The 12,895-nt window shown below is 48.5% G+C and overlaps 1 protein-coding gene across 1 annotated transcript in view; it reads right to left on the bottom strand.

Annotated features, from left to right (window-relative positions):
• Positions 1–8,623: 8,623 nt before the first annotated feature.
• Positions 8,624–12,895, bottom strand: part of GCN1 (GCN1 activator of EIF2AK4) — a 58,321-nt gene continuing 54,049 nt past the window's right edge. The window contains exons 55-58 of the mRNA XM_027043943.2: positions 12,590–12,738; positions 11,928–12,035; positions 9,859–10,077; positions 8,624–9,338 (exon numbers count right to left, since the gene is read on the bottom strand). Coding sequence (XP_026899744.1) covers positions 9,213–9,338; positions 9,859–10,077; positions 11,928–12,035; positions 12,590–12,738 — 602 coding nt within the window. The 3' untranslated portion in view covers positions 8,624–9,212. The remainder of the gene's footprint in view (positions 9,339–9,858; positions 10,078–11,927; positions 12,036–12,589; positions 12,739–12,895) is intronic.

Below are 12,895 nucleotides of genomic sequence, written 5' to 3' on the forward strand. Positions count from 1 at the left end.
ATGGGGAGGGCAGTTCCAGAATCAGAGCCCCGTCCAACTTGACGCTGAGCCGTTGTGAGCTGCATCCGGAGCCCCAAGCGGCAGCTCCCTCGGCTTCGATTTCACACCGCCTACAGAGTCATATCTCAAAATCGTGTGGTTAGGAAGACCTGGGCTGCCAGGAATTAGGCGGGATTGGGTTTATCATCAGCTCCAGTTTTTTCCAGTTTTAGAGTAAGTTCCCACCTGCCCTAAAAGGGAGATGCTCCTACCACCATCCTGCTTAAGAGAATTGCAGAGATCCCTAAGTTCCTTATAGCTCTCTGTCCCTTTCCCGTCAAGTATCTGTTGAATATTCCCACTTGTTTTATCACTTACATGTTGACTTTATAAAAAGTAATGCTCATGGTTAAAAAACAAAATGTACAGAAGCTTACCCAAAAATACAAATTAGTTTTTCCTTCAGACCCATTCCTCACAGTTAACTCTTGTTAATAAGTTCCTTGGACACCTTAAAGTGCTTAAGAACTATTTGTTGAACTAATAAATGTCTTTCAATGAATTTTCTATGCCTGTGCAAACACATACATGTATGTACGTTGCCTTTTTAACAATATGCTTGGACGTTCTGTCATTTAACAACCGCGTGGTATGGTACGCGGTCATAGGGTTGTACTTTAACCACTCTGCTATTGATAGGCATTCATGTTGTTTGTAATGTTTTATGTAAACAATGTTGCAGGGAAGATCCTTGAACAGCTCATGGAGCATCATACTCCAGTTTTGAGGGTTCTTTCCAGGAGCTAAGAATCGAGTGTGGTGATGTCAGAAAAACATGGGCTTGGAATCTGAAGGTACTACCTGGGAGAGGAATTACTTCATATGACCATTTAAAAGGGGTCCTTGGGGGCACGTGGGTGGCTCAGTCAGTTGAGCCTCAGTCTCTTGATTTCAGCTCACGTCATGATCTTGGTTCATGGGTTCAAGCCCTGCTGTCAGCACAGAGCCTGCTTGAGATTCTCCCTCTCAAACTTTAAAAAATTATTTTTAAAAAGTGATCTTTCTTGGTCTAGGAGAGGTTAGTGGGATCCCCTTTGATTCAGCAGTTCTAAGAAATACAAGGGAAGACGAAAGTGTCTGTGTAGCTACCAGGCAAGCACACTCAACCCTGACCAGCCACTGAGGCAGGAGGCCACTCCAGCTCATCTTCTCAACCAGCTCTGGAGTCAGAGGGACTTTGGTTCAAGTGCCACACCCAACATGGGGCTTGAACTCACAACCCTGAGATCAAGAGTCGCATGTTCTGCCAATTGAGCCAGCCAGGTGCCCCCAAATGCTAACTTTGAAATCCTGGCTCTGTCCCTTAAAAGCTTTCAGATTTGGGATAAGTCACATCACATCTCGGAGCCCGTTTCCTCACAGAATAGTTGTGAGGATTAGAGAGGTTTGTAGATTACCTGGTACATACAGGCATTCGATAAACAGCAACTGATACCGTTAGCCACGGTCATTTTGCACTGGCTCGTTCATACTTTCAGCTGTTTCCTATTGTAGATACCTGTTGCACACATTTCCAAGGCAAGCCTCTCGATACCAGGCTACAGGATACTTTTACTCAAAAGTAGAGCAGAGTTGGCCATTGTGAAGACCAGATTCCTGACTTGCCTGCATGTGTCTTCTGGAAAGGAACAGGCATTAATTCATTTAATCAGTAACTAATGAATGCTTACTACTTACTATATGCTACAGGTTATAGAATAGAGCCTTTTTTCTCCAGGAGCTGTCTTATCAGAGGTAAGACATACTCATAAGGAATTAAAAATACAAGACAATGCAATAGATAAAACAGTTGTCAAATAAGCAGTCTAGACTTCAGAGGAACAGAGCTATCACTTTTAGCTAGAATGATGGAGAAGAGATTTCATTATAAAGGTTTCATGATGGAATTGGAACTTACAAGCCTTGAATGATAGGTGTATTTGGACAGCCGCTGTCACCGCCTGTGAGAATCATCAATTTTGGCTTTGAGAGAGAATTCCCTATAGGCCAGGATATGTGCCTGGTGTCCCCAAAATGAAACAGCATTATTTCCTCTACAAATAACATTTTACATTTATTTAAACTACAATTCAGCAGGGGCACCTCGGTGGCTCAGTCAGTTAAGCATCCGACATGGTTTTGGCTCAGGTCATGAGGCGGAGCCCCGTTTCGCACTCTGTGCTGGCAGTGCAGAGCCTGCTTGGGATTCTCTCTCCATCTCTGTCTGCCCCTCCTGCTGCTCTCTCTCCCTCAAAACAAAACGAAACGGCACAAAATGCTCCACTACATACAATCCAGCTTTGTTCTGGTAGGGAGCTAGGTAGGTAGGTAGGTAGAGTTAGGTAGAAAGGGACAGAGAGAAAGGAAGAGAGAGAAAGAAACTATATATGAACATGGATATAAACTGTGGGGACCTGAGATAGCATCGGTATGCACCGATGAGAAACTTGGTTCCGCTGTTCTGAATAGCCAGTTTACAGATGAGATTTTGCGAGGCCACCTGTTTTGCACAGTAGTCTGGTGCAAGCATGCACGGTGGATTTCTGCTGCTGAGATTTCAGGGAGGTTACTGCTGAAGCTCAGGTGTGCAGCAACAGCAGGAAGGGACAGATGCAAAGGACAATATGCAAACATCAACCAGACAAAGCAGCATTGCAACCAAAAAAAAAAATCACAGAACTTACCTGGCAACTGGAGTCAGGTGCTAATTCAGAAAACACTTGCGTGCCTACTAGGTGCCAGGCACTGTGCTGGCACCGAGGACACAACATGAGCCAAACAAGGCCCATCCTCATGGAGCTTACGATACAATAGGGCAAGACAAGTTGTTCCCTCCTTCAGCACATGTGTGAGAGCTTCCCTGTACCAGGCACTGACATAGGGGAAGCGACAGCAATAAATTAAACTTTAAAACCCCTGCTTTCATGGAGGTGACATTCTGGTAGGGAATACAAATATGTGTCTGGAGACGAAGAGTGGGGACAGCAGCAGACAGAGGCTCACGGGAACAGAGTGACACCATGGAGTGGGCAGGTGTGCTCCTTGGTCAAGAGGTTGGGCAGTGAATGAAAAGACGGTGGTGGTGGTGGTGGTGGTGGTGGTGGTGGTGGTGGCGGTGGGAACAGCAGCGTTGAGTGAAGTTTTTCAGGGTCACAGAAGCAGAGGATAGGCAGAGAGGCGTGAGGATTGAGTAGTAAGGGGTAAACGTGGGCTAAAGGCACTACAGGAGAGGCAGGAAGTGTGTCACCAACGGGAAGGCTGGGAGGATAAGGAAGAGGGGACCTGGAGCCAAAGGCCTTGTGGCAGCCAGCGGTGACCCCGGGGAGCAGCGCGAGAGATGAAGGTCTGTGGGGCAGAGGTCTGGAGGGACCTGGCTGGTCAGCAACGGAATCTAAAGTTGCTGACACAGGTAGTGAGGGAGGCAGACATGTTCTATGGTGTAAATAGGTAAAAGCAGGTGGCAAGTGAGAATTCAGAGCAGGCAGGTGAACTGAACGCCAGGGGCTTTAAAGAAGCCAAGACGGGACACTTCCAACACACTGGTCCCAGGGGGAAAGAATAAAGAGAATTTTGATGGAACTGGAAATCAGCCTCGATTTCTTGCCTACATGCTCGATACCATACTGTGAGACTTCGCAGTGGCCAAGACCAAGTGAACATTAATTAAGTTCCCTGGTTGCAGGGGCCATCCCGGTGTTCTCCGGGACCTAGCATATGGCAGGCACTGGTGTCTGTGGCATTAAAGTGAAGCCACACAGAGATCTGGCAAGTTGGAAGGAACATCAGAAACAATGTAGCTAGGGGCGCCTGGGTGGCTCAGTTGGTTAGGCGTCCGACTTCGGCCTAGGTCATGATCTCACAGTTTGTGAGTTTGAGCCCCGCGTCGGGCTCTGTGCTGACAGCTCAGAGCCTGGGGCCTGCTTCGGATTCTGTGTCTCCTCCTCTCCCCCCCCACCCCCCGCACCTGTGCTCTGTCTCTATCAAGAATAAATAAATGCAAAAATATATATTTTTAAAAAAAGAAACAATGTAGCTAAACTCTCGTGTTTGCTTTCTATGGGGTGTGGACCAATTTTTGGGGTCTGTCACAAGAACTACAGGGTCAACCCCCAACCCACCCAACCAAACACTTCAGTAGGATTTCTCTCCCCTCATCGTTTATATTAGATTAGTGTTTTTCTTTCTTTTTTATTTAACGTTTATTTTTGAGAGACAGAGAACATGAGCGGGGAAGGGGCAGAGAGATGGAGACAGAGGATGCAGAACATCATGACCTAATCCGAAACCAGGAGTTGGTTACTTAACCAACTGAGCCACCCTAATGCCCCCGAGATCAGTGTTGTTGTTGTTGTTGTTTTAATTTTTAACGTTTATTTGTTTTTGACAGAGAGAGAGAGAGCATGAGCAGGGGAGGGGCAAAGAGAGAGGGAGACACAGAATCCAAAGCAGGCTCCAGGCTCTGAGCTGTGAGCACAGAGCCCGAAGCGGGGCTCGAACTCACAGGCCGTAAGGTCATGACCTGAGCCGAAGTCGGACGCTCAACCGACTGAGCCACCCAGGCGCCCAATCGGTGGTTTTTGAAGTGTGGCCTGGGGACCCCCGGGGCTCCCTGAGACCCCTTCAAAGAATCTGCAGTGAAAACATTTTCTCTTAATACCAAGATGTTACTTGCTTTTTCCACTCTCGTTCTTACCCAGTGGAGGTTTCCAGAGCCTACGTGACATGTGACATCACAATAGCTTGAATGCAGGAGCGGACATGAAAATCCAGACATTAAAGACATGTGAAGAATGTAAAACAAAGCTTCTCTCCTCACTAAAATGGCTTTTGCTTTGGAAAACTTTGTTATATTTGTTATGGTTACTTATGGTAACACGTAACGGGTTTATTATTTTTAAAGGAGTACAACTTACAAAGTTGACCAGTTTAGATGTGTATGGTGGTAAATATCAATAAGGAAGAGATACATACGCAAGAGCTCTTTGGGGTGTATACTTTCAAAGCGTAAAGAGTTCCTGAGGCCAAGATATTTGAGAAATGCTGGATTAGATACTGCTACACCCCGGCTTCCCACCCCCTTTACGGGAGTCCAAACGGTAAGAAGGCTCGAATCCTGCTTACGACCAGCTTATGCCATCTCAACCAGAGAAACTGGGTCTCAGAAGAGCATCAGAAGGTGACTGGTGTTTTGCATGTGGACACACACAGGAGTGTCACACAGAAATCCCACAGAGGGAGTAATCCTTGGACCAGTTTTTCCAGTTTCCTGAGCTTCATTAACACCAAGACTATCCTTCCACCAGACAGGCTGCAGGGAACCCTCCTAATACAACTGAGGGGCAGCTGGGAAACACCCAATGAAATAACTGGGCTCCATCTCTTATGAAGAGTAAAACCCAGTCACTCCACAGAACTACATGCCAACAACTTGCCTAGTTTCTTTTGCTGATGGCCCTGGGGCCTGGTGACCCAACTACCAAGAAACATAGGTTTTTCCCAGTTCTGCAGCCAACTGGCCACATGTACCTCCACTTTCCTCCTCATAAAACAAGGACCAGTCCCTTCTGGCCTCCCACGCACCGCTCTAACGATGACAGTAGAGGGCTATCTTGCCCGGGCACCCTGGAGACCCCGTCCCCGTATGGACACGCTCCTCACTCGGCATCTTACACATCCAAACACAGCGGTCATCGCTTCTCAAAAAGAATTTGATTTTTAAGTTCATAAGCTTTTTAAAACTTCGGGCTCACAAAGTTAACACAGCATCTGCCGACTCCAGCCCCAGCAGGGACTCCTGAACAAGAGCTCAGGACTTGTGACACGCCACTGGGGTAACAGTGCCTATGGCTCAGTCCTTTCCCATTGACATCCCCCATTTCTCTCTTACCCACCAAGCAAGTACCTCCCGTGTGCCTGGCCTCATGGAGCATGCTATCTCGCTCACTGCAGACAAGCCTGTGACTGTCCTTGTCACTGTACAGATGAGGACATGTGGGTTCAGGTAAAGCAACATGCTCTGGGCCACCCGACTTAACATTAAGTGAAGGGTCAAACCTGCCTTGATGAGTTCACACAGCTCCACAAGAGAACACCATACAGCACGAAAGCACTGCCTGCATTTCCTTGAAAACATTTTAGAACCTAGATGTTTTTTGAGGCTCTTCCTGTTTCTCCCTATTGTTCTCATTCAGAAAGGCTTGAAGCAATTTACCACATGTCCACACACAACCATACTTAGAGAAACATTCCTAACCACCAATCTTGTTTCAGAATCTGTGCTCGGCAAAACGGGGTCTTCAAATCCCTGCAAACAGAAGAATCAATCCTGCAGGTCCCTTGCCCCTCTCCCGAGCTGGCATCACAGCAGTGAGCCAGAACTTACCTGTACATTTGGTGCCTAGGTCTGTAAAGCATGTCATTCTCTCCCCACATTTTAAACTAATCTCGATGCCCATGATTCCAGAGGTGCCTGGAATCAGGTGAAGGGGTGAGAGGCTCGGTTTAGTTTTCCCTGGGTTAGCTCAGGGCATGTCTTTCAGACACGTGAAGAGAAACATCGGAGTCTCCTCCTTCGAGATCGCTGAAAGTCTTAGAAAATAGCTGTCTTTCCTAAAGCAAGTGTCCTGTGAATGGGGTGAGGTACTGACCAGCCAGCAGGGCATCCAGGTAGATCCTGGGCCAATCACCCAGAGCCACTCAGCCACTGTTGGCCATGTGGGCCAAGACGTGAAGGGGCTGAAGGCCCTGCTACAAAGAGAAAATGCTTGTACCTAACTAACCATCACAGAAGAGAGAAGCCAAGAATATCCGCTCTGGGGACAAACTGCCATTTATTAGCCATATGATCCCAGGGGAATGACTTCTCTCCCTAAATTCCTTCCTCTGGAAAACAGTAACCACAAGAGAACCTACTTCATGGGTTGAGGAGATTAAATGAAAAAAATGCCAAATGTCATCAGTGATAATCACTATTATAACATTGAGAACAAGAGATTCTTAGAGCTTCTATCCCAAATACCTCATTTTACAGATGAGAAAACTGGCCCAGAGAAGTCCGACGGCTTGCCCAAGGTGAAATAGCTCTACCAACCACCAGGGCAAATAGTTTTGCTTCTCTGCTGCCAAGCTCCACTTCCTTCGGGATGTCCAGGGCTGCTGTTTCTAGGATTGCTAGGCCTCCCTCCGGGTCGAGAGGGTCTTCTGTGCCTGCTCCACTGTCCTGTGACAGCCCTTCGAGGCTCATTTCCCAGGAACCCACGCCCTCCCTGCAGACTCAGGGAATGCAATTCAACATGCTCCGGGAGCTTTTGAGTCATCTCTGTCTGTGAATCAACCTCCATCCATCCATCCTGAACAGAGAGATCTCATCCTCCTCCAGTTTCTGGAATAGAACCTGGTGTTTTTCCTTTGGATTTTGCTTACTGAGTGTCTTCCACCTCTAAGTACATCAGATTTCCCTCCCAGTTTCATACTGGGGGCTGAACGTCTGAGATGGACATAAGCATCTATTCTGAGATCCTGGAGGAAACGCTGAAGACTATCCCTCAGGGGCTTACCAGAGCTTTTCCAGCCACACCCCCCTCACACAGAAACTTCATCTGCCTCGCCAGAGCTAACTGGTAGAGGTGACCACATGTGCACACAGCCTGCTGGACATACGCCCCAGGGAACTGAGAGGACACTGCTGACCATCTGAATCCCAGAAGCAGGGAACAGTTCCCATGGCTACCAAAAGCTGCACCCATTGGCTGCTTTGGCTATTGGGACTGACTCAGCCAACCTCTCAAGGTCCCCTGCCGCCCTGGGAGTCTACAATTACATTGAGCCAGCTGAGACCATGCCTGCTACAAGAAAATAGGAAGTCCTATGACATATAAGGCTCAGGCATAGAAAGCAAGGATTTCATCAGAAGTATCTCAGAGGTCACCTTGTCTTTATCAGAAGTGCTGAGTCACAGGGCTACTTTCTACCTTTGCTGCATTAATAAGCCAAGCCTTGCTTTTTTTGATAGAACACTTTAGACTTTTTACAAAATGAGCTCGCTACCACATTTAATCTTCCTTTCTTTTACAGCTCTGACCAGTAATTTCGGTAGAGGTTTATTCCATACTGTGACCAGGGACACAGCCCAGAAAAACTTGCGTCACTGGGCCCAGAAGGGCGTGCTCCGTCAGACAGGACATGTGGATCACGAGCCTTCTAAGAACCAGGAGGAAGGAAGTCATTCATAAAGGAGACAGATGCTGAACTGCAACTTTTCTTTCCTTCGGCAAGTCCTCTAACTACAGCAATGTGGTTCTTTCTTACTCTGCAGAAGGGATGGACTTCTCTTTAACACCTGACTACCAGAAGCTCCCCCACCTTTCTGAGTCAGGACAGAACAGGCAAGTGGCCAATTCAACCCCTGCCTTCTCTATGCTCAGTGAAATCACAGGACCCAAGCTCAGGACAGAGAAGTGCATAAATCTCTACAAGACTTCCAAGAGCAGGAGAGATGCCCAAGAGTCAGAATGCTGCCGGTGCTCACAAGAGCGTTGCAAGTGTCGCCTTATTCCTGATGCACAAAGCTTCATGTTTAATGGATGCTTGGAGATTTTTATAAATCTGCTTGTATCGAGATTAAATCAAAGCCTTTATTAAAACATTCCTCCTTCAAACAACCTGCATTTAAACCAATACCCCTCCCCGACTTGTGAATTGCCAGGGCATTGCGAGTATGTCATGTTCACCTGACAGGGGTCAGATCCAATCGGGCCACACAACATGGCAAAGCCACGCCAAGACACAGCACACCAGGCCGACCTCCATGGTTCAGTGCCCCACTCAGGATCTAGGCAAAGGCTAGTAGCACTGGCTCCCGAAGCAGAACTCAAGCACAGGAGAAGAGGATCCAGAAGTCTGACCCCACCTGTTCCAGACCCAGCCATGCTCAGCCGGATGATCAGCTCTTGGCTACCACTTGGTGAGGCTCACACATGTGCTTTTGTCTCTTCTCCAAAGAAAAGGGTGAGAGATGGAGGAGGCAATTTTCAGTTGTGTGTGGGTTTGATTTAAGGCTTTGGCTGTGGTCTGTTGAAATATTAAAATACTTTCTGGGAACGCCATCTCCTAAGCTCCCCATCGGAACAAACGTATTTTCAAAAATGAAAACATTGAACAAAGAGGTGGAGCCCGGGGGGCGGGGCCTGGGCCTATCAGGTCAGGATGGTGTCATCCACCTGCTCTGTGGAGTCGGCCTGGCTGGCCAGCTTCTTCAGGGACCTTCGGTTGCACTCATTCAGCACCTCCAAACTGGCCACGTCCAGGATCTTGGAGAGGGCCTGTGGGGAAGATGGAAATGAGGAGACGTAGTCAGAAAATACAGCTTCAGGTTTCTCCAAGCCAAGGCAAAAATGAACATTAACCTCAGAACTAGCACTGCTGTGGACTCCGGCAAAATAAGGGGAGTCCGATGGATCCCTGGGAAGCCAAGAAAACCACACCTCATGCTTTTCATGTGCTGAGGCGGGGAGTGGAAGGGCTTTCAGTGCCCTAAATATGGTGGGGAGAGGAGTGCATGAACAGGGCTCCCTCCTGGGATCCGTTCCACACGTTCAGATGCCAAGTGAGACTTTATTTGGATTTCTCCAAAACAGGGCTCTGTTGCCGAAAGAAGCCTGAACACCACAGGAACAGAGGAATGTTTTCAGGCACTAGACCAGTCACCTGACCACAATCTGCCTCTCGACACTCAGCATATGAGGTGGTGGAATATGATGCTTAAAGACTACCATGCAGTAGAGCCGTGTGCCGAGCACCCACAGCAGGCCCTGGAGGGACACCCCAGTCCCAGGCTCCCACCTGAAACACCTCTTCGCCCTGCCGCATCTTGAGGAGGTTGACGATCGCCTGGTCACTGTAGGCTCTCACGACAGTGTTTTTATCCTTGGTATTGTCGAGAAGAGCCTTTAGGATGGGTTTGATGGCCTGGGGGTCCAGGGGAGGCAGCGGGTCCTTGTTGGCCCACCAGATCATCTTCTCAGCCACCAGCCTGATGTCACTGGATGGGTTCTGCAGACACTAAGAAGACCATAAGCTTTTAGTTAGGCACATCCAATCTGTTTTTCAAGGAAGCCCAAATTTCTGCCCTGACATTCCCTCTTCATCCAGAAACTGACCCCAATGCTCGCTTCCAATGGCTTCCTTTCCCATCTTGGGGGTGGGGGGGGCAGTGACAGGTTCTGACTCAGCCCATCTCCTTCTCCCACCTCATCTCATGCTACTCTCTCCCTTTTTCTCACTACTCTTGGTCCACGCAGGGCTATCACTTCCTCGGGGACACCAAGCTCCTTCCCGCCTTCAGGCCTCCGCCCTGACTGGTCCCACAACCTGGGATGTGCCTGCCCGGGGGTCCTCACATGGTTGGCTCCTTCTCCTCCTACAGGCCTCAGCTCAAGTGTCAGCCCATAGAGGTCTCCCATAACAACCCTCTCTAAATTAGGGCCCTCCTCATCCCCATAGGCTTTTTGTGTACCTCCAACTCTACAGATCTTGTCTGCTCCATGCACCTCTATGCCTTGAGGGTCTAGCCCAGCGAGGTACACAGAGGATCTTCAGTAAACAAACACTGATGAACAGCTGCATGCAAGGTGATGCTGTTACATGGGCTCAATCTAACAGGGGCCCTGAGAACTCTCAGCAGGGCTGCAGGCGTCTGCAGGATGGGGCAGTCCCCCTCTGGAACCTCACTATTCAAATTGAGGTCCACACACCAGCAGCACTGATACCGCCCAGGAACTGGTTACAAAGGCAGAGTCTCAGACTTAGCCACACCTCTAAAAATGCAGATTCTCGCTCTGATTTGTGTGCACAATTTCTGAAAAGCTTGCTTTATTACACAGGCAGCAGGGTCCCCAGTGTCCAGCTCCCAGGCTTTCCTAATTGACACCTTGCAGCCACCACAATAACAATAATAAGCACCATGCCAGCTAAAAGGAGTCAGGGAAGAAAAGACTTACTAAGATTTGAACCCAGCACGAATTCGGGCCCTGCGTCAGGCTCTGTGCTGACAGCTCAGAGCCTGGAACCTGCTTCACATCTTGTGTTTCCCTCTCTCTCTGCCCCTCCCCCACTCATACTCTCTCTTCACTCTCAAAAATAAACATTTAAAAAAAAAAAAAAAAAGGTTTGAACCCAGGTCTGTCCCAAATTTTACTAAATCCAGATGCCTGGAAGGAATACCTCAGATAGTGGTTCTTAAAGTCTTATGTGCAAAATATATAAACAGCTCTCAAAACTTCAGTATTAGGAAAGAAAAAACACAATTTTAAGAACAGCAAAAGACATCAATAAACACTCTACCAAGTGAATGTGGGGATGGCTAATAAGCACATAAAAATTGTTCTACATCAGGGCGTCTGGGTGGCTCAGTGAGTTGAGTGTCTGACTTGATTTTAGCTCAGGTCTTGATTTCACAGTTGCAAAATCAAGCCCCAAATCAGGCTCCATGTGAGGCACGGAGTCTGCTTAAGATTCTCTCCCTCCCCAGCTCTGCCCCTCCCCTACTCGCACTCAAAAAAAAAATTGTTCTACATCATTAGCCATAAACAAATGCAAACTAAACCACAATATGATACTATAGTACACTTTTGAGAAAGGATAAAATTAAAACAAAAAAAAAAGTTAAAAAAAAAACAACAAAATAGTGATTCTTAATTTGATTTGGGGTTACAGGTCTACTTGAGAATCTGACAAGTCAGGCACTCTTCCGGAGGAAAAAAAGCACACAGAATCACTTTGTGTTCCACTCCCAAGGGTTCAGAGACCTCCCAGAGCTCTCCGCAGAGAACTCCTAGAACACAGTCACACAGCACACTTCCAGTGTTCTTTGGACATGGGTCCTTCTCACAAGCCAGGCTGCCCCTACTCACCTTAATGAACAGGCTGGAGAGTTTGGCTGGCAACTGTCCTCCCCCTGTCTCGATGTGATGCTTCATCAGGAATCCCATGCCCCGGATCCCGCTCACTGCGATGGGGATCTGTGGGGACAGGAAAGAGCTGGATGGCACAGCACCCTGCCCCTTCCTCGGAGCAGCAGGGCCAGGCTCTGTCTCATCCCCAGGAACCTCCAGGACACTGGCCCCTCATATAAGCACCCCTGCTATACATACACACACACACACACACACACACACACACACACACACACACACACACAACTTCACATCCAAGACTCTTTGACAGCTTTCTTGCAGACAGCTTTCTTTGCTTCCTGGCTATGAAGCAAACAAAGCCTGTGTGCACTGCTTCCCAAGAACAGGGTTCAGAGAGCTTCTGACATGGAAGGGACCTCTAGACACTCCTACTTAAACTCCTCATTGTTTACAGATGACAGAACTGAGGCCCAGGGAGACCAAGTAGTGGTCCAAGGCCACAGAAAGTTACTGGCAAAGGCAAAATTTGAACCCAGGCCTCTCACCGCCCAGTCTGCAGTAGAGCCCCTCCCCCGCCCCTTGTGCAGTGTCAGCAAGGATACAGCTGTGGAATTTGGGCTAGGGAGGGGGAGAGGGGTGTGGCTGCCCCAAAGCCTTACCCTGTCTGCCATGGCATTGCTGAGGATCATGTCCTGAACTTCACTGCTATACCTGCCCGCACAGAGTCTGCTGGGAGCCACGTTCACAGCCACAGACAGTGCCAGGCTCCGTCCATGCCGAACCATCCAGTCAATGCCAGACACATCCGCTGAGTGGAAGGACACAACCGGGTCAACCTGCACTTTACACTATGCCCCTACCAGCCATGCAGCCCCCAGGCCTACCCAACCTAAGCCCAATGGAAATCCCAGTCCACTGCACATGGACCGCCCTGCCCAATGTGGCACGTTATGAAGAGGTCTCTC

The sequence above is a fragment of the Acinonyx jubatus genome, chromosome D3, assembly GCF_027475565.1.
Source record: "Acinonyx jubatus isolate Ajub_Pintada_27869175 chromosome D3, VMU_Ajub_asm_v1.0, whole genome shotgun sequence".
In the NCBI taxonomy this organism is placed as follows: Eukaryota; Metazoa; Chordata; class Mammalia; order Carnivora; family Felidae; genus Acinonyx; species Acinonyx jubatus.